Here is an 18,556-nt window from a genome sequence, read left to right on the forward strand (position 1 = left end):
ACCAACAACCACTACCATCTACCTGTGTGCCAGATATGACTCCAACCAGTGGAGAGATTTCCCCAGATACCCATTGATTCCAGTTTTGCTAGAGTTCCTTGATGACTATGCTCAGTCAAATGCAGCCTTGATGTCAAGGGCTGTCACTCTCCGCTTACCTCTGGAATTCAGCTCTTTTGTCCATATTTAAACCAAGGCTGTAATGAGTTCAGGAGCATCACTGAGTAGGTTATTGCTGAGCATGTACTGCTTGATAGCACTGTTGATGAAACCTTCCATCATTTTACTGATGTGCAAGAGTAGACTGATTGATTGGGCATAAATTAGCTAAGGTGGATTTGTCCTGTTTTACGTGTACAGGTATATATTACTTAAAGGCATAAACACTCAATGGAACAAGAAAATCAACATTGGCTAAGAAAGCAAGTTAAAGATTGACTTAGAACAAAGTAAGTGGCTTATAAGCAGGCCGGAAAATGTTCTATGACTGAGGATTGGAAGAAATTTAGAACCAAAGTAAAGGAGGATTAAGAAGCTTATAAAGAAAGCAGAAAAAGAAGGTTTGTTGATGTATGGAAATTTCAAGCTGAGCTAGGACAAATGTGGGCCTGTTACAGGTGGAGCCAGGGGAACAAGGAAATTAATTAAACCAAAGGAGCTTAGTTTGGGATGACCTTGAGTTTGTAGAGAGGAGAATCTGGGGAATCAGCAAGAATGCATTCAAAGTGCTCACTGAATGGACCTTTCACTAAACACCCAGAAAACCAAGGGTCCTCTACAAATCAGTTCCCATGACAGAACAACTGCTCCTATTGATTAAAGTCAACAGCAAGATCCTGGAAAATGTGGACAGTATGGACTTGGGAGCTTCCTCTCAATGAAGCTAGACATGGACAGCTAACCAAGTTCTTCATCCCCTCCAATGTGCCATCTCAACCTTTGGCCAACTGAGGAGAAAATAAGCATTTGAAGACTAGGATCTCAGGCAGGAGGTTAAATTCCTGGTTAATCGTGCAGTAGTGATCCCTGTGCTCCTGTATATTTCAGACACTTCCACATCCTTCAGCAAACCTCACAAAACAATGGAGAAGTACTATGAGCAGTGCCTTTCTCCAGAACCCATGACAAGAAAGGTGATCCACCTGTAATGTGACTCCCAGTCTAATATGCCCAGTTCTGCTGGGCAGGACATGATGTTCATTTGCCTGACCCCAGACTCCTGATGCATCTGCACTACTCTGAACTCAGTCATGGCAGGAGAATCACAGGAAGATAGCAGAAATGCTTAAAAGAATTTACTCAAAATATCCTTGAAGAGGCCACACATCCCCACTGATATATGGGAGACCCTAGCTTTAGATCAATCAAACTGGAGAATGCCATTCAAGCATAAGACTTTAATAAACAGGAATACAGTAGGAGTAGGCCATTTGGCCCTTTGTGCCTCCTACTCCACTCAATAGGGTCGTGGCTGGTCCAATATTCCTTGCATCCACTTTCCTGCCCTTCCCCCCCATAACCTTTGATTTTTCCCTGCTGTTCAAAAGTCTACCTGTCTCGGCCTTAAATACACACAAGGACTCTGCCCCAACAGATCCCTGTGGTAAGATGTTCCAAAATCTCTCAACCCCTCTGAGAGAAGAAGTTCCTCCTCATCTCAGTTTTAAATTGGTGCCCCTTTATTCGGAGACTGTGCCCTCTGGTCCTAAGCCACCATGTCAAACTCCACACCACAGGTATCCATGTTAATGAGTACCATTGCTAACTCCACAGTGGATGGAGAACATGGCATTAATCTCTGTTTTGTACAAAAATTGAGCTTTAGTCACAGTCAGTGGGCCTTGCTGTTGCAATGTGTACCTGAGCTATATTGTAAAGGCAGCCCTGAGTGTTTGAGTTCTGCAGCGCTCTCTGTTCCCTTGCTGACTGCTGCTCCTGTGTCTCTTGCAGTGATTTCCATCTTCAGTGTGGCTGGTGTCCGGTTGGAGCCCGAGGCCCGGAATGCTTTCCATCCCTTTCGGAAGGTCAGATGCACCTCAATCCTTGCCTGACATGGAGGGAGAATGGGACAGGTAGGGAACAGACTGGAGACTGTTCATGGCCCCCAGGAGGGCAAGGGGGAGAGGAAATCAGAAACGGGATGAATTGTTCTACCCACTTGCCCTTTCTCTGGGAGTGGAGGTTGGGGGCATTCCCAGGATCTGTGAGACGTGGAAGTGACTGTCAGTGTTGGAGGTCATTCTTTCTGAAATCACCATGGGGCAAGCTTTTTCTTCTCTACTCTATTTGATTTCAAAATGCACAAAGTTCAGGTGGGGAGGCTGACTGAGTCAGGCCTCCAGGCATTGCCCTCATTGCCATGTGCAGTACAAGCCTGTCTGATAGTGGATGGAGGCAACTAATACAGGAGGTATCTCTAATACAAAGACAGCCCCTGTTGGTGTGTCTCGACACAGGCCTGAATCTCAGGATTCTCCAGGGGAAAAACTGGGATTTAACAGCAGGGAAAATGAATGTGACACTCAGCTTAACCCCCACTTTAATTCTAACTACCCTGAGCTGCCCGTGCTCTCCTCTCTCTTGCTGTGTCTACTAACCCTAACCCTATGTCTCTGACTCCACATGCTGTCCACTCTCTTTGACTACCTCCCACCCTCTGTTGCCCTCTCCCTCTCTCTCTCTGCTGCTCTCTCCCTTTATTTCTCTCTCTTTGTCTCTCTTTCCCTCTTGCTGTTCCTCTCTCCTTTTCTCACTCTCACTCACTTATTCTCCCTCATAATGTCTCATTCTCTCTCTCTCTCTCTTCCTCCTGGTGTTGCATATTCTGACATTCCCATTTGTACAATCACGGACGGGCTTCCACTGGCCTGGGAAGCTCACATGTCTGACAATTGGATACATTTTAAGCTCTGCCATGAACGTCTTTATAGGTAATTGGGCCTGTAAAAAATTCTCCAGATGACCTTCGCGCTGCCCTCCCACCTGCCTTGACCTCTCCACAAGTTTCTGTGGGACAAGTGAGGCCTAGGCTGGACCCAATTGAGCGTCTGAAATCGATAACCACTCGAGGGTCATCTCCCACCCAGCCTCACCTTTCCTCATGCTGTATGTGTACCTTGTGTTCAAGTGAGTTCACCTTTAAGGATTCCATGAGCTGTGTGTGAACAGTGTTGGAACTATACCTGGGCGTCATAGATGTTCAACATGGTAGACACTGCTGGACTGGCAATTGCAAGGTGTAACAGCATGACATCCAGTCAGTTCTGCTATAATGCAGTAGTTCCGTTCTTGTGCAGAGCCATGATATAAGAAAATCATGCAATAGCAGTACCATTCAAATTAATAGGGCTGGAATCGCATTATAACCAATACACGCTTTAAAAATTTGCATTGTAGAAACATCGTCCCCAATTCGTGAATCATGTTATAGCAAATTCGCATCAACGAAACGCACGTTATAGCAGAACGACCTGTACCTTACACCAGTCACAAAAATCTGAGATCAATCAAACATCAGGGATCACAACAAAAATTGCAGCATATTATTCAAGAAACACTTGCTGGGCTGCAAATGAATTGGCACATGACTTTCTCGCAGAGTGGTGGAGCTAAAATCTCAGCTCTTTTCTTTGGAGAGAAAAATGAACATTCTCAGAAAAAGAAGCTGAAAAACTAATTTGGGATAAATCCAAACGTTTGAATACCATCCCCTTGATGAGGAGGTCTTTAGGTGATACCTTTACTCATCTCAAAATGAATAAAGAGCTGCAAGTGAAGGAAAGGAAGTGGGATGCATGGCAGGTTCTGTACCATCGATCCGGTAAGAAGATTGCTGGTTTACAGGGTGATCCTGGAGCAACTCTAACGTAAAACGGATCAGGCTTAACAGGAGCAGCTACAGAAACATCAGCCTGAGCTCGAAATAATGTTGGAGAAAATGACAGACCTGCAAAACAAAAAATAGCTGAGAATGTACATTCGTGAGTCAGCCCTTTCAGAAATAAATGCCAGCAATGATGCCTTAGTGACAGAACCTAACAGGACAAAGAAGGATACAAACAACCACTGAAGTAGGAATTGTAAAAAGTCAAGATTTCAAAGAAAATCATGGGTTTTGTTAGAATACATTATGAAGGAAGAAATATATTGGACTGACAGAAAGCTAAAATGTTTTGTAGATTTGAAAGAATCTAAGATATAAAACCAGCAGCTTCAAAATGATGTGGACTTCAGGAACAAAGCAATAAATAAGAAGAAGATTCAAACAACTTGGAACAACTTGAGGAACAAGACCAGTTAGTGGCTGATCTGGAACAAAGCTTGGTTCTCGTGCTTCAGGATAAGCAAATTCTGGAACAAGAACTGCAATCCATGAAAGAAAATCATAACGTAGCAAGCAGGAATGACAAACAATATCACTGCCCAGAGATGTGGCTGATTTCACAGTCAAAGTTACCATAATGATATCTGGGCATACAACAAATTACCTATACATTAATTGAAACATATAGACTCGCTTGTTATTGTATTAAACTTCATTTCAGAAAGGAGGGGACTTGTTGTATGTGTACCTTGAAGGGAGTTGACCTTGAAGTACTCCATGTGCTGTGTGTATATATCTGCCTGGCAGTTAGGCTGCTCTGAATCTGAAAGCTTATTAAAAAAAAATCAGTTGGTTTGCTGTAATCTCATTGTAACTTGTAATGTGTTTTACTGTTTTAAATAAACAAACCCACAGGGTTTACCAGTCCCAGATGAACAATTGAGTATTGGACCATTATTATTGTGATGTTACCTCTCTCTGCCAAGAGTCCCCTCACATTTGCCTGGTCCTGCAGTTGAGCTTTAGATTCTGTCCCCTGCAGGGTCTACAGAGCTGCCAGATAGCCCTTAACTCTCTGAGGAAAGGCCTTTCTCCTGAGGGAGGGCAGATGTCTGGTTTTTAGCTAGTTAAAACACTTCTGTGAGTGTGAGGTGGTAGTAGAGCAGCTGTTATTGGTGGGGATGTATTCCCTGACTCATTCCCATGACAGGCAAAGCAATTAGTTATTAACAAGCATTTGGAAACTTCCAGTTTATTGATTTGAGCCTCACCAACCTGTGCTTTGCTGTAGCATTCACTTGTCTCCCTGTTCACACAAGTGTGGATAATTCTACGTGATAGGATTATCAGTGACCTCACCTCCCTAACATTCCACTCTTTCCTTTGCAGATTGTTTTCTGTGAATCACTGCCATTTAACCATCTAGAGCCCTAACATCAAGAGACTGAAGACCCCTGAACATGTAACCTGGCTTCATCTTCTAAGTTCAGGATGGACCAGCCTCTCATCCACAATGCTTCACTGTGCTGCATTTGCCCCAGGAATATTTAATAGGACTGTGTACAAGGAGCTTTACTCTGTATCTAACCCAGTGTTGTACCTGTCCCAGGAATGTTTGATGGGGACAATGTAGAGGGAGTCTTCTCTGTATTTAGTCCCATACTGTACCTGTCTTGGGAGTGTTGAAGGGGACTATGTCAAGGGAACTTTAATTTCAGCTTAAAAGAGTGGAGATAGCTTTACTCTGTGTCTAGTCCCATGCTGTACCTGTACTTTGAATGTATGCAGAAGCAGCTTTATTCTACATGTAGTCCCTGTGTGCTGTCCCTGTCCTAGGAATATTTGATGGGGACCTTATCAAGGGAACTTTAATTTTAGTTTAAAAGAGTAGAGGAGCATTACTCTGTATCTAACCCCATGCTGTGCCTGTGATGGAGTGTTTGATGGGTGCAGGGTAGAGGGAGCATTACTTTGTATCTAACCCCATGATGACCTTGTCCTGGGAGCGTTTGCTGGGGATGGCATTGGGGAAGCTTTACTTACAGTTTAAAAGAGGGAGATTTACTTTTGATTTAAAATAGTAAATGCAGCTTTATTGTCGATCTAAGCTTGTGCTGTACCTATCCTGGTAGTGTCTAATGGGGACAGTGACATGGGAACTTTACTTTCAGTTTAAAAGAGTAGAAACCCTTACTCTGTATCTAACTCTGTCCTCGGAGTGTTTAATGGAACAGTGTAGAGAAAGCTTTACTCTATCTAACTTGTGCTATCCATGTCCTGGGAGTGCTTAATAGGAACAGTGTAGAGAAGGGCTTTACTTTCAGTTTAAAAGAATAGATGGAGTTTTACTCTATGCAGTCCCTATCCTGAGAATGTTTGTTGGGGATAGCGTAGAGGGAGCTTGGTTTATGTTTGAAAGAGTTGAGGTATTTTTACTCTATCGAATCCCATGCTATACCTGTCGTGGAAGTGTTTAGTGGGGACATTGTAGAGGGAGCTTCACTCTGTATTGAATCCCATGCTGGGAGTGTTTAATGGGACAGTGTAGAGGGAGCTTTATTCCATTTATAACCTTGTGCTGTCTCTGTCCTGGAAGTGTTTAATATGACAGTGCAGAGAAGAACTTTACTCTTTATCTAATCCCATGCTGTCCCTATTCTGTTGTTGTGGAAATAAGTGCCAGAATTTGAGTGCAGTGTCACTTGTTTACTTGTTAAACTCATGACAATTTAAAACACAGCAGAGAGTTTTGGTGGCTGGAGCATGTGTGATCCAGACAGCTGTCAGCTGTGGGCTTGTTGGCGGGGATAGGTTGTAGTCTTTGAATTTTTGTAAGTTTCAGTACTAGACACTGGAGCTGACTTTAAACCATGCCGTGACCAATCAGTGTGTGCGATGCACACCAAGGTCGCTTTGCCTGCCCTCACTCTCAATCCTGGCCTACACTTGAAGAATGGGACACCTGAATGGGTTATGGAGAATGGCTTTCCCTTTGGACCATATTTTAGCAAGGTGTCTGCACCTCCCCTACCCCCGGAGTGAAGGGCTGAGATGGATTTGGGGTTTTGGGGAGATGTCATACAGGATTGAACTTAATAAAACCGACCCACCACATCGGAACCAGCTTGTTTGTTCCATTCTACTGTGAAGACCGCCGCAGTGTATTGGAGGAAGTTCAATCCGAGTGGCCTTCCCAGTGTGCCCAAGTTGAAGGCCTGCTGCTTCTTTTGTGATTGCCTGCCCCTCTTGGTAGGTCAATGAGCCACATCTGTGTTGGTATCCCTCTCTGAGACATTCCTTTATCCTGGCACCAGGGAGGCAACACACCGTTCTGATTTTTCGCTGCTGGCCATAGCAAAGTCTGTCTAAAGGGTCCCCTAACACAATTGATCTCTTGGAACCCGACGTACCCCTCATTGCATTGGAGCCAGTCTCAATACCAGAAACTTGGCTGTTTGTGCTACATTCCCCTGTGAATCGATCACCCCCTACATTTTCCAAAACAGCACACTTGCTTGAAATGGGTATAGCCACAGAAGACTCCTGCACTAACTGCCTACCTCTCTTACCGTTCCTGGAGTTAACCCATCTATGTGACTGTATCTGAGACTCTTCCCCACCCACCCCCCCTTCCTATAGCTGCCATCCATCACACACCGTTGACGTTGCAAATTCCTCATTGCCTCTGTCTCTCCAACCGATCCATTCGATCTGATAGGATTTGCAACCAACAGTATTTATTGCAGATATAACCCACAGTAACCCGTAAACCCTCCTTAAACTCCCACATCTGACAAGAAGTGCATATCACTCTACTAAAGGCCATTTTTGTTCCTTCACAATCTACAGACCCAAAAAAAATCACCGTCTTATTCCTCTACAAAACACTGCTCCAGGTTAAGTTATTAGTTACGGCTTATATTTTAAGTTTAATCAAGACATATATCTCAAAAAACATATAATCAAGAAAGAACCCACTCTACTCACTACTGCAGACTTTCTGTAGGCTACACTTAAAACAATTCACTTATCTGTTTCTGTGCTGTGACTTCGCCCAAACAGTTCCTCCAAGATCAGTTGTGAATTTCACTGTTTGTTAATTTTCCCAGATGCACTCTAATGTCCAGCGATACATGAATTCAAACAGCAAAGGCAGTAACTGTGCAGGTTCACTGCTGTGTCAGTTTCTTTCTCTCTCCTGCACTGACCTCACCATGTGCTTCCTTTGTCTGTACCTCTCCCTTTTAAAACTGCTGTTGTTTTGACTTTTTTTTTCTCCAAAGTTCCAAAACAATGCAGATAAAACAGTAATTACTGCTCCTGGAATTCGAGGAAATCACCTTCAACACCTGGGAGATTTGCTAAAGCTGCTTGGGAGAATTTAAACTACTAAGGTGGGGGGTGGGACCCAGGGAGATCGTGAGGAAAGAGATCAGTCAGACTGGGACAGTTGAGAACAGAAGCGAGTCAAACAGTCAGGGCAGGCAGAGACAAGTTAGGACCAATAAATTAAACTGCATTTATTTCAATGCAAGGAGCCTAACAGGGAAGGCAGATGAACTCAGAACATGGTTAGGAACATGGGACTGGGATATCATAGCAATTACAGAAACATGGCAGGACTAGAGATTAATGTTCCAGGATACAAATGCTATAGGAAGGGTAGAAAGGGAGGCAAGACAGGAGGGAGAGTGGCATTTTTTGATAAGGGATAGCATTACAGCTGTGCTGAGGGAGGGTATTCCAGGAAATACATCCAGGGTAGTTATTTGGGTGGAACTGAGAAATAAGAAAGGGATGATCACCTTATTGGGATTGTATTATAGACCCCCTAATAGTCAGAGGCAAATTGAGAAACAAGTTTGTAAGGAGATCTCAGCTATCTGTAAGAATAATAGGGTAGTTGTGGTAGAGGATTTTAACTTTCCAAACATCGACTGGGACTGCCATAGTGTTAAAGGTTTAGATGGACAGGAATTTGTTAAGTGTGTACAAGACAATTTTCTGATTAAGTATATGGATGTACCTACTAGAGGAGGTGTAAAACCTGACCTACGCTTGGGAAATAAGGCAGGTCAGGTGACTGAAGTGTCAGTGGGGGAGCACTTTGGGGCCAGCGACCATAATTCTATTTGTTTTAAAATAATGATGGAAAAGGATAGACCAGATCTAAAAGTTGAAGTTCTAAATTGGAGAAAGGTCAATTTTGACGGTATTAGGCAAGAACTTTCAAAAGCTGATTGGGGGCAGATGTTTGCAGGTAAAGGGACAGCTGGAAAATAGGAAGCCTTCAGAAATGAGATAACAAGAATCCAGAGAAAGTATATTCCTGTCAGGGTGAAAGGGAAGGCTGGTAGGTATAGGGAATGCTGGATGACTGAAGAAATTGAGGGTTTGGTTAAGGAAAAGAAGGAAGCATATGTCAGGTATAGACAGGATAGATCGAGTGAATCCTTAGAAGAGTATAAAGGCAGTAGGAATATACTTAAGAGGGAAATCAGGAAGGCAAAAAGGGCACATGAGATAAGTTTGGCAAATAGAATTAAGGAGAATCCAAAGGGTTTTTACAAATACATTAAGGACAAAAGGACAACTAGGGAGAGAATAGGGCCCCTCAAATATCAGCAAGGTGGCCTTTGTGTGGAGCTGCAGAAAATGGGTGAGTTAGTAAACGAGTATTTTGCACCAGTATTTACTGTGGAAAAGGACAAGGAAGATATAGAGTGTAGGGAAATAGATGGTGACATCTTGAAAAATGTCCATATTGCAGAGGAGGAAGTGCTGGATTGTCTTGAAAAGCATAAAAGCGGATAAATCCCCAGGACGTGATCAGGTGTACTCTAGAACTCTTTGGGAAGCTAGGGAAATGATTGCTGGGCCTCTTGCTGAGATATTTGTATCATCAATAGTCACAGGTGAGGTGCCGGAAGACTGGAGGTTGGCAAACATGGTGCCACTGTTTAAGAAGGTGGTAAGGACAAGCCAGGGAACTACAGACCAGTGAGCCTGACGTCGGTGGTGGGCAAGTTGTTGGAGGGAATCCTGAAGGACAGGATGTACATGTATTTGGAAAAGCAAGGACTGATTAGAGATAGTCAACATGGCTTTGTGCATGGGAAATCATGTCTCACAAACTTGATTTGAGTTTTTTGAAGTAACAAAGAGGATTGATGAGGGCAGAGCGGTAGATGTCTGTAAATGGATTTCAGTAAGGTGTTCGACGAGGTTCCCCATGGGAGACTGGTTAGCAAGGTTAGATCTCATGGAATACAGGGAGATCTAACAGTTTGGATACAGAACTGGCTCAAAGGTGGTGGTGGTAAAGGGTTGTTTTTCAGACTGGAGGCCTGTGACCAGTGAAGTGCCACAAGGATCTGTGTTGGGTCCACTACCTTTTGTCATTTATATAGATGATTTGGATGTGAGCATAAGAGATATAGTTGGTACGTTTGCAGATGACACCAGAATTGGAGTTGTAGTGGACAGCAAAGAAGGTTACCTCAGATTACAACAGGATCTTGATCAGCTGGGCCAATGGGCTTGGAAGTGGCAGATGGAGTTTAATTTAGATAAATATGAGATGCTGCATTTTGGGAAAACAAATCTTAGCAGGACTTATACACTTAATGGTAAGGTCCTAGGGAGTATTGCTGAACAAAGAGACCTTGGAGTGCAGATTCATAACTCCTTGAAAGTGGAGTTGCAGGTAGATAGGATAGTGAAGAAGGCGTTTGGTATGCTTTCCTTTATTGGTCAGAGTATTGAGTACAGGAGTTGGGAGGTCATGTTGCGGCTGTACAGGACATTGGTTAAACCACTGTTGGAATATTGCGTGCAATTCTGGTCTCCTTCCTATCGGAAAGATGTTGTGAAACTTGAAAGGGTTCAGAAAAGATGTACAAGGATGTTGCCCGGGGTTGGAGGATTTGAGCTATAGGGAGAGGCTGAACAGACTGGGGCTGTTTTCCCTGGAGCGTCGGAGGCTGAGGGGTGACCTTATAGAGGTTTACAAAATTATGAGGGGCATGGATAGGATAAATAGAAAAAATCTTTTCCCTGGTGTGGGTGAGTCCAGAACTAGAGGGCATAGGTTTAGGGTGAGAGGGGAAAGATATACAAGAGACCTAAGGGGCAACTTTTTCACACAAAGGGTGGTATGTGTATGGAATGAGCTGCCAGAGGAAGTGGTGGAGGCTGGTACAATTGCAACATTTAAGATGCTTTTGGATGGGTATATGAATAGGAAGGGTTTGGAGGGATATGGGCCGAGTGCTGGCAGCTGGGACTAGATTGTGTTGGGATGTCTGGTCAGCATGGACGGGCTGGACCAAAGGTCTGTTTCTGTGCTGTATGTCTCTATGGTATCACATCTGACAAGACGGCCAGTTAGGTTTACCAATTCAAACAAAAGTTCCCCTTCCTGTTTACAAAATAAAGTTTTACATGAGCCCAGCTTTCACCTGCAGGTTGGAATTATTCCAAGACTTGTGTTTTGGGACTGATTGGAGGTGATTTTCCATTACTTCTCTGCATGATCCTTGGACAACTTCTTAATGTACAAGAATCGTTTTACCCTGTGTGTGTATACAGGGTCAGAAATGGATCTTCTTTAACACCTTTCTGACCCCCTCAGAACAGAAATAAATGAAACTATTAGCTGCAGCAGAATCTAGGATGAAGACGTTTATTTTGAAAAAGTGTCTGGAAGTTCTCCCCGTTCTGTTGACCCCACCAACATCAATTAATCGATTCTTTGATCATGGTCTGCATGCCAGTTGTAGGATTTTCCTGCCCAGGGACTGTGGATTGAAATTCCCCCATTAATACCATGACTACACTTCAAAATACTTCATGAGCTACAAAGTGCTTTGGAACACACTGAGGTCATGAAAGGCACTTTGTACATGCAAGTCCTTCTGAAACTATTTCCCAAAATCATGAACTCTCCTAGCCAAATGCGTACCATGTGTTCCATCCTCACTGTCCCCATGTGCATCTGATTCCTTGATATGAGAGTTAGCTTGGATGGCTGGTTTCCAATACAATGTGACACGAACAGCAGGGGTTCAATTCCCACATCAGCTGAGGATACCATCTAGGCTTCTCCTTCTCAATTTCTTCCCTAGCTGGAGATGTGTTGACCCTCAGGTTAAACCACCACTCTTTGTCTCTCTAATGAGAGAGTAACCCTATCATCTGTTAAGATAATGGTGACTTTACCTTTATTTCCTGGTACGGTGATGCTCATTACATCCCATAGTGTGACACAATCTTGTTGTTGAGAGTTAGGTTTGAGATCCTCTAGCACTGTTGAAGGAACATAGTTGAAAATGTGTTGCTGGAAAAGCGCAGCAGGTCAGGCAGCATCCAGGGAACAGGAGAATCGACATTCAGCTTATGCCCGAAACGTCGATTCTCCTGTTCCCTGGATGCTGCCTGACCTGCTGCGCTTTTCCAGCAACACATTTTCAGCTCTGATCTCCAGCATCTGCAGACCTCACTTTCTCCTGAAGGAACATAGTACCATGTTCATTTAATGACAGCACATTACTTTGCAAGAATGGTCCACCATAGGTAGAAATTGTCCTAAACACTGCCTCTTAGAGCCTAGGCTGAGGTTTCTGGCCATTATTGGCTTTTGTCCATTGTGTCTATACAAAACAAAGGGTGATGTGAAGAATTCTGTGTCTAACTAAACCTTATCCGATAGGGCTGTCTTTCTGATGCAATTTGCAGTTGGTTCAAATCAATGAGAACTTTTTTTTACACGTTGAAGGAAGGTGCAGTTAATTCTCTGAGCTGGCAGACCGATTCGTTTTGACCTATTCGACTCTGTTGCTGAGTTTAGGTCCAACATCCAAGTAATGAGAAACCCCCAGGGAAATTAGCAATTTATATTTTCTCCTTGTGATTGTGGCAGTGCGCTGACCATTTGAAAGAGTAACACAGAGTGACTGGATACACACACACACAGTTTTGTTACTCAATGGTTGCCCAGCCCTTTAAGGTGCTGTAGGACCTGGTAATGCAGTAAACATATCGGCAAAGGAATAAGGAATACCTTGGACATCTAAGTGCAGGGTACTCTCTCTCCCAAAGACCAACCCCTTCTCAGATTGGAAACTGGTTCTTATAAATATTTGAATCTGCTAGTTCAGACATGTTATGATATACCTCTGGAGCAGGTAAGATGGGAAGCTAAGCCTCCAGGCTCAGCAGTAGGAACACAGCCATTGTGCTGCAAGATCCTTCTTGAATTGGGTCTTGCATATGTGCCTTAACCCTTACCACATTACTGTCAGCTGCTCTTAGTCACAAGGCAAAAGTGAGGACTGCAGATGCTGGAAACCAGAGTTTAGATCAGAGTGGTTGGAAAAGCACAGCAGGGCAGGCAGCATCCGAGGTGCAGGAAAATCGACGTTTCAGGCAAAAGCCCTTCATCAGGAAGGGATTCCTGATAAATGCGAGGTGCTGCAGGAAGGAATTCCTGATGAAGGGCTTTTGCCCAAAATGTCAATTTCCCTGCTCCTCAGATGCTACCTGACCTGCTGTGCTTTACCAGCACCACTCTGATCTAAACTCGGCTCTTAGTCACAAGCAGAGTACACACAGATGCATACTCAACTGATACAACATTAGCACCAATAGCCCAGACGGAGATCTTGTCCAGGAACTGCAATGTTCCTGGACAAGATGTTCATGAATGGAACATCACCTCTAGACTTTCAGACCTCTGGCCTGATGAGCGAGAGCTTGTTTCTGCTGGAAAAGCAGGCAGTGAGCTTGAAGGACTAGAGGAGATCCATCCAAGTTGAAGATTTAAGGGCGCAGTGCTGGAGGGACTGTTCAGGAGAGGGTGGTGTGGGAGAAAGCTACCTGTAGTTCAAGCCAGGCCAGGCTGGCCTGGGCTGGGTCCAGTTCAGGGAATGGGAAGAGATTGAATGAATAGACACTGAGTGGGACAGAAGTAAGGATAGGTTAGAGGAGCCACAGGATTCACTGGAAAAGAGGAGCCTTCCGGTGATTCTGGAAAACAGAAAGAAAGATGGTAAAGAGGAGACTTTAAAAACTGGAAATTGAATGTGAAAATGTCAGAGGGCATAGAGAGAAAGAGAGAGAAAAAACATGAATAGGAAGAAAGAGAAAATAACGAAGAAGATAGGAAAGAGAGAGACAGCAAGAAAAGTAAAGCAACAACAGAAAAATAGAATATAGGAGAAAGGATGATCACAACATAACAAATTAGAAGCCATTTGATGCTTGAGCCTGCTCCATCATGCAATAAAATTATGGTTCAACACCACTTTCTTGCTCAATTTCAGATCTTTTAATTGCCTGAATGCTCAAAAGTCTATGGATCTCAGTCTCGAACATACTCCTTGCCTGATCACCCGTAGCCATATGCGGCAGTGAATTCTAAAGATTTAACAACTGAATGAACAAGCTTCTTTATCCTAAATGGCCAAGCCCTTATTCCGAGACAGTGATCCCCATGTTCTGGACTCCCCCGGCAGAGGAAACAGCCTCCAAGCATGCTATACATTTCAATAACATCAACTCTCATTCTTCTGTGTGCAGAGAATATTTCGACCATTCTACTCCATCAGTGTTTATAAAACAGCTGTCTCATTCCAATGACCCTTTAATGCATATTCTAAGTCTCCTTGCTATAGGAAGGATGTTGTGAAAGTTGAAAGGGTTCAGAAAAGATTGACAAGGATGTTGCCAGGGTTGGAGGATTTGAGCTATAGGGGGAGGTTGAATAGGCCGGGGCTGTTTTCCCTGGAGCTTCGTAGGCCGAGGGGTGACCTCAGAGGTTTATGATGAGGAGCATGGTTAGGGTGAATAGTCAAGTTCTTTACCCCAGGGTTGGGGAAGCCAGAATTAGAGGGCATAAGTTTAAGGTGAGAGGGGAAAGATTTAAAAGGGACCCAAGGAGCAACTCTTTTGAACAGAGGGTGGTGCATGTTTGGAATGAGTTGCCAGAGGAAGGGGTGGAGGCTGGTACAATTACACCATTTAAAAGGCATCTGGACAGATATATAGTAATAGGAAAGGTTTAGAGGGATATGGGGCAAATGGTGACAAATGGGGTTAGATTAATTTAGAATATCTGGTTGGCATGGATGAGTTGGTCTGAAGGGTCTGTTATTGTGCTGTACATTTCTACGACTCTGAAGCAAGAAAGTATTTCCTTTGGTGTAAAGACCAAAACTGTGTACAATACATCAACTCTCGTTATAATTTGCCGCAAAAGTTTCCTTACTTATATACTTCCAACTGAGGCAGAACGCAGCTTCCTCTCCCCACTTATGCAGCTTAGTAGCAACCAGATGTAGGGTAATTAATTAATTAATCACACAACTAACCACAGCACACTCCCTTAATTACAGGGAGACCCACCCTTCCTAAGGTAAAGTGTGCAGTCACATTTGTGGCTGGGTCCATTCCAAACAGAGTTAAAAGAATTTGTACAGGGTAATAAGGAATTACCAGAGAAAACAAACAAATACTTGGTATTTGTCTTAATTGAGGAAAATGCTAAAAGCCTCCCAGGTGTAATGAAGAATCTAGAAATTGCAACGTATTAGTAAAAAAATGCAGGAGCAGTTAAATTAATGGGAACTAAAGTGAATGAATATCTGAATGAATCTATATCACAGAGGTGGTTGCAGGGATAGTCAAGACATTGATGGTCATCTTGCACTATTCCGTATGCTGTAGAATGGGCATGATGAGGATTGGATGATCAAGGTAACCACACTATTTAAGAGAGGATGAACAGAGAAGAAGGTGGTCTTGTTATCCTGCAATGTTACAGGAAAAATGCTTGATTCCGTAGAAAAGGATGCAATTACAGGACAATTTGAAACTAATGTTAAGGTTAGGCAGAGTCGACCTGAATTTGTGAAAAGAAAATTATGTTTGACCAAGTCATTGGAGCTTTTTGAGGATGTAACTTGCAGTATAAGTAAGGAAAACTGGTGAATGTGATATATTTAAATTTTCAGAAGGCTTTTAATGAAATCCTATGCAACAGGTTAGTCAACAAAGTTATTACAAGATGATTTAAATACAGGAGTAAAGATGTCTTACTGCAATTATAAAGGCATTGATGACCCCAAACCTGGAATATTGTGTGTAGTTTTCATCTATGGCCATTATCTTTCCTCATTGAATCATACAGCACAGGCGCAGCTCTTTGGCCCATTGAGTCTGTAGTCTACTACCTACACTAGTCCCACCTCCCTGCGCTAGGCCCAGAGACGTGAATATTATGATACTTCAATTCACATTTAAGTATTGGTTAAAGGTTGTGAGGTTTTCCACCTCATCTACCCTCCTATGCAGTGCATTCCAGACTCCCACTACCCCCTGAGTGAAAAAGGTTTTCCTCAAAGTCCCTCTAAATCTTAAGCCTTTCACTTTAAATTATGTCCCCTTGTTAATGACCCTTCAACTAAGAGGAGTGTTTGCTTTCTGTTCACCCTGCCCATGCCCCTCATAATCCTATACAGATTAATCAATCAGGATCACAACCCCACCCTTCTCTGACCCAAAGAAAACAACTGGAGCTTATCCAGCCTCTCTTCATACCTGAGATGCTCCTCCCCGGGCAACATTCTGGCGAATCTCCTTTGCACCCCCTCCTTTAAGAAACTCCTAACACCTTTTTTGACTAAGCATCTGACTTAATAATGGGTTATAGATGTTACACCCTGCTGTCACTGTGTGCCATTGGTGGAGGGAGCAAATGTCTAAGCTGGTTAATGGTGATCCCCAAAGGATATTAATGATGGGATATTCAGCAATGGTAATGCCAGTGAATGCCATTGGGAGATTCTCTCTTTACTGGAGATGGTCAGTGTCTGGCACTTGTGTGACACAAGTAATAGAATGGTATTGGAATAGTAATAGTTTGAAACTGTTCTCTATGAATGACAACTGATGCTAGACCAATTATTGATCATGAATCTGCAATGCTTAAAATTTTTGTGAACTGAAAGGGCTGTGGGGTTAGGTCACCACTCAGACAGATTGGATCACAGTGATATCACTGAATGGAGAAGGATTAGGCTGAGGGAGTGAAATGGCCTCTTCCTGTTTATGAATTAAACTGTAACACTTTCATCCAACAATATTTATGTTTTGATTGTCTCATTATCACAGACTAACACCCATATTCTACCAATGTGATACTGTAATCTGTTGTTTTGACATTAATTGAGGGGATAGATATTTGCTCAGATATGAGGGATAATTCATCTACTCCCTTTCAAAACAGTGCCATGTGTTCATTTTCATACAGCCTGTGCAGATTTCAGTTTAATATCTTACCTGAAAGCTGGCATCTCCAACAGTGTAGTTTCTCCTCTGTTTTGTAGCAATGTCAGCTGTTACCTGCTTAAGGTGTGAGGAGGGACTTGAACCTGAAACTGTGCAGGTCCAAGGTGAGTGTGTTACCAACTGACCCGTGGCTCACAAGACAATGCTCCTCCTGTACAACTCTCAGTATTTACCTTGATTGCTGGCTTGAGGACATTATGACTGATACAAGCCTTCTTTAGGAGTCAGGACTGTTCTAAAAACAACTTTTGACACACTGAGTGAACTATTTGGAAGCTCGGGAACTAAGTCCAGTTTAAAGCTCCCATTCTGGCTGTCTTCACACTGATATTATTACAGAGAAACAACTGCAACGTCAACTAACATGAAACAGTGCAACACATAGGATGGATATTCCTACAATCAGTACATTAAACATTTCCTCAAAAAAAGGAAAGGCAATGGCCAAGATTAGATTAGATTAGATTAGATTAGATTAGATTAGATTAGATTAGATTACTTACAGTGTGGAAACAGGCCCTTCGGCCCAACAAGTCCACACCGACCCGCCGAAGCGCAACCCACCCATACCCCTACATTTACCCCTTTAACTTAACACTACGGGCAATTTAGCATGGCCAAGTGGTGTTATCACTCAACTATTAATACGGAAACCCAGAATAATGTTCTGGGGACCTGGGTTTGAATCCTGCCAGGGCAGCTGGTGGAATTTGAATTAAAAAAAAAATCTGGAATTAAACGTTGACTGATGACCAACATTGTCAATTGTTGGAAAAACCCATCTGGTTCATTAATGTCCTTTAGGGAAGGAAATTTGCCATCCTTACCTGGTCTGGCCTACATGTGACTCCAGAGCCACAGCAAGGTGGTTGACTCTCAGCTGCCCTCTGAAATGGCCTAGCAAGCCACTCAGTTGTATCAATTGCTAGAAAGTCACAACAAAGTAATGAAGCCTGACGGACCACCTGGCATTGACCTCAGAATGGAAAAAGACACTGGCAAAGAAATCACAAACAGCCCTGTTAACCATGCAAATTCCTCCTTACCCACATCTGGGGGCCAGTACTGAAATTGGAAGAGCTGTCTTACAGACTAGTCAAGCAACAGCCTTCTTACAGAGTTATCCCTTACATATCCCAGACACCACTATTACCATCCCTGGATATGTCCTTCCCATTGGCAAGACAGACCCAGCACAGTGATGTACAGTCAGGAGGGAATTGCCCTGGGAGTCCTTGACATTGACTCCGGATCCTATGAAGTCTCCTGGCTTCAGATTACACATGGGCAATGAAACCTCTTACTGGTTACCACATGCCACTCTTCTTCGGCTGATGAATCAGTACTCCTCCATGTTGAACAACACTTGGAGGAAGCACTGAGGTT

The 18,556-nt window shown here is 43.3% G+C and overlaps 1 protein-coding gene across 6 annotated transcripts in view; it reads left to right on the top strand.

Annotated features, from left to right (window-relative positions):
- The window catches only part of cdk15 (cyclin-dependent kinase 15), a 44,487-nt gene extending 32,347 nt beyond the window's left edge, over positions 1-12,140 (top strand). For 2 of the 6 annotated variants that reach the window (XM_087988824.1, XM_087988819.1), the window contains one exon: positions 1,951-4,753. In XM_087988824.1, coding sequence (XP_087844950.1) covers positions 1,951-2,051 — 101 coding nt within the window. In that variant the 3' untranslated portion in view covers positions 2,052-4,753. Of the gene's footprint in view, positions 1-1,950; positions 4,754-5,212 lie in introns of those variants that run through there. The other 4 variants (XM_087988821.1, XM_087988822.1, XM_087988823.1 and 1 more) reach the window with 4 other exon arrangements.
- The last annotated feature ends 6,416 nt before the right edge of the window (positions 12,141-18,556 follow it).

Source organism: Chiloscyllium plagiosum, unplaced genomic scaffold (genome assembly GCF_037043375.1).
Source record: "Chiloscyllium plagiosum isolate Xiang-an unplaced genomic scaffold, Cpla_swu_hap1 HiC_scaffold_7, whole genome shotgun sequence".
NCBI lineage: Eukaryota > Metazoa > Chordata > Chondrichthyes > Orectolobiformes > Hemiscylliidae > Chiloscyllium > Chiloscyllium plagiosum.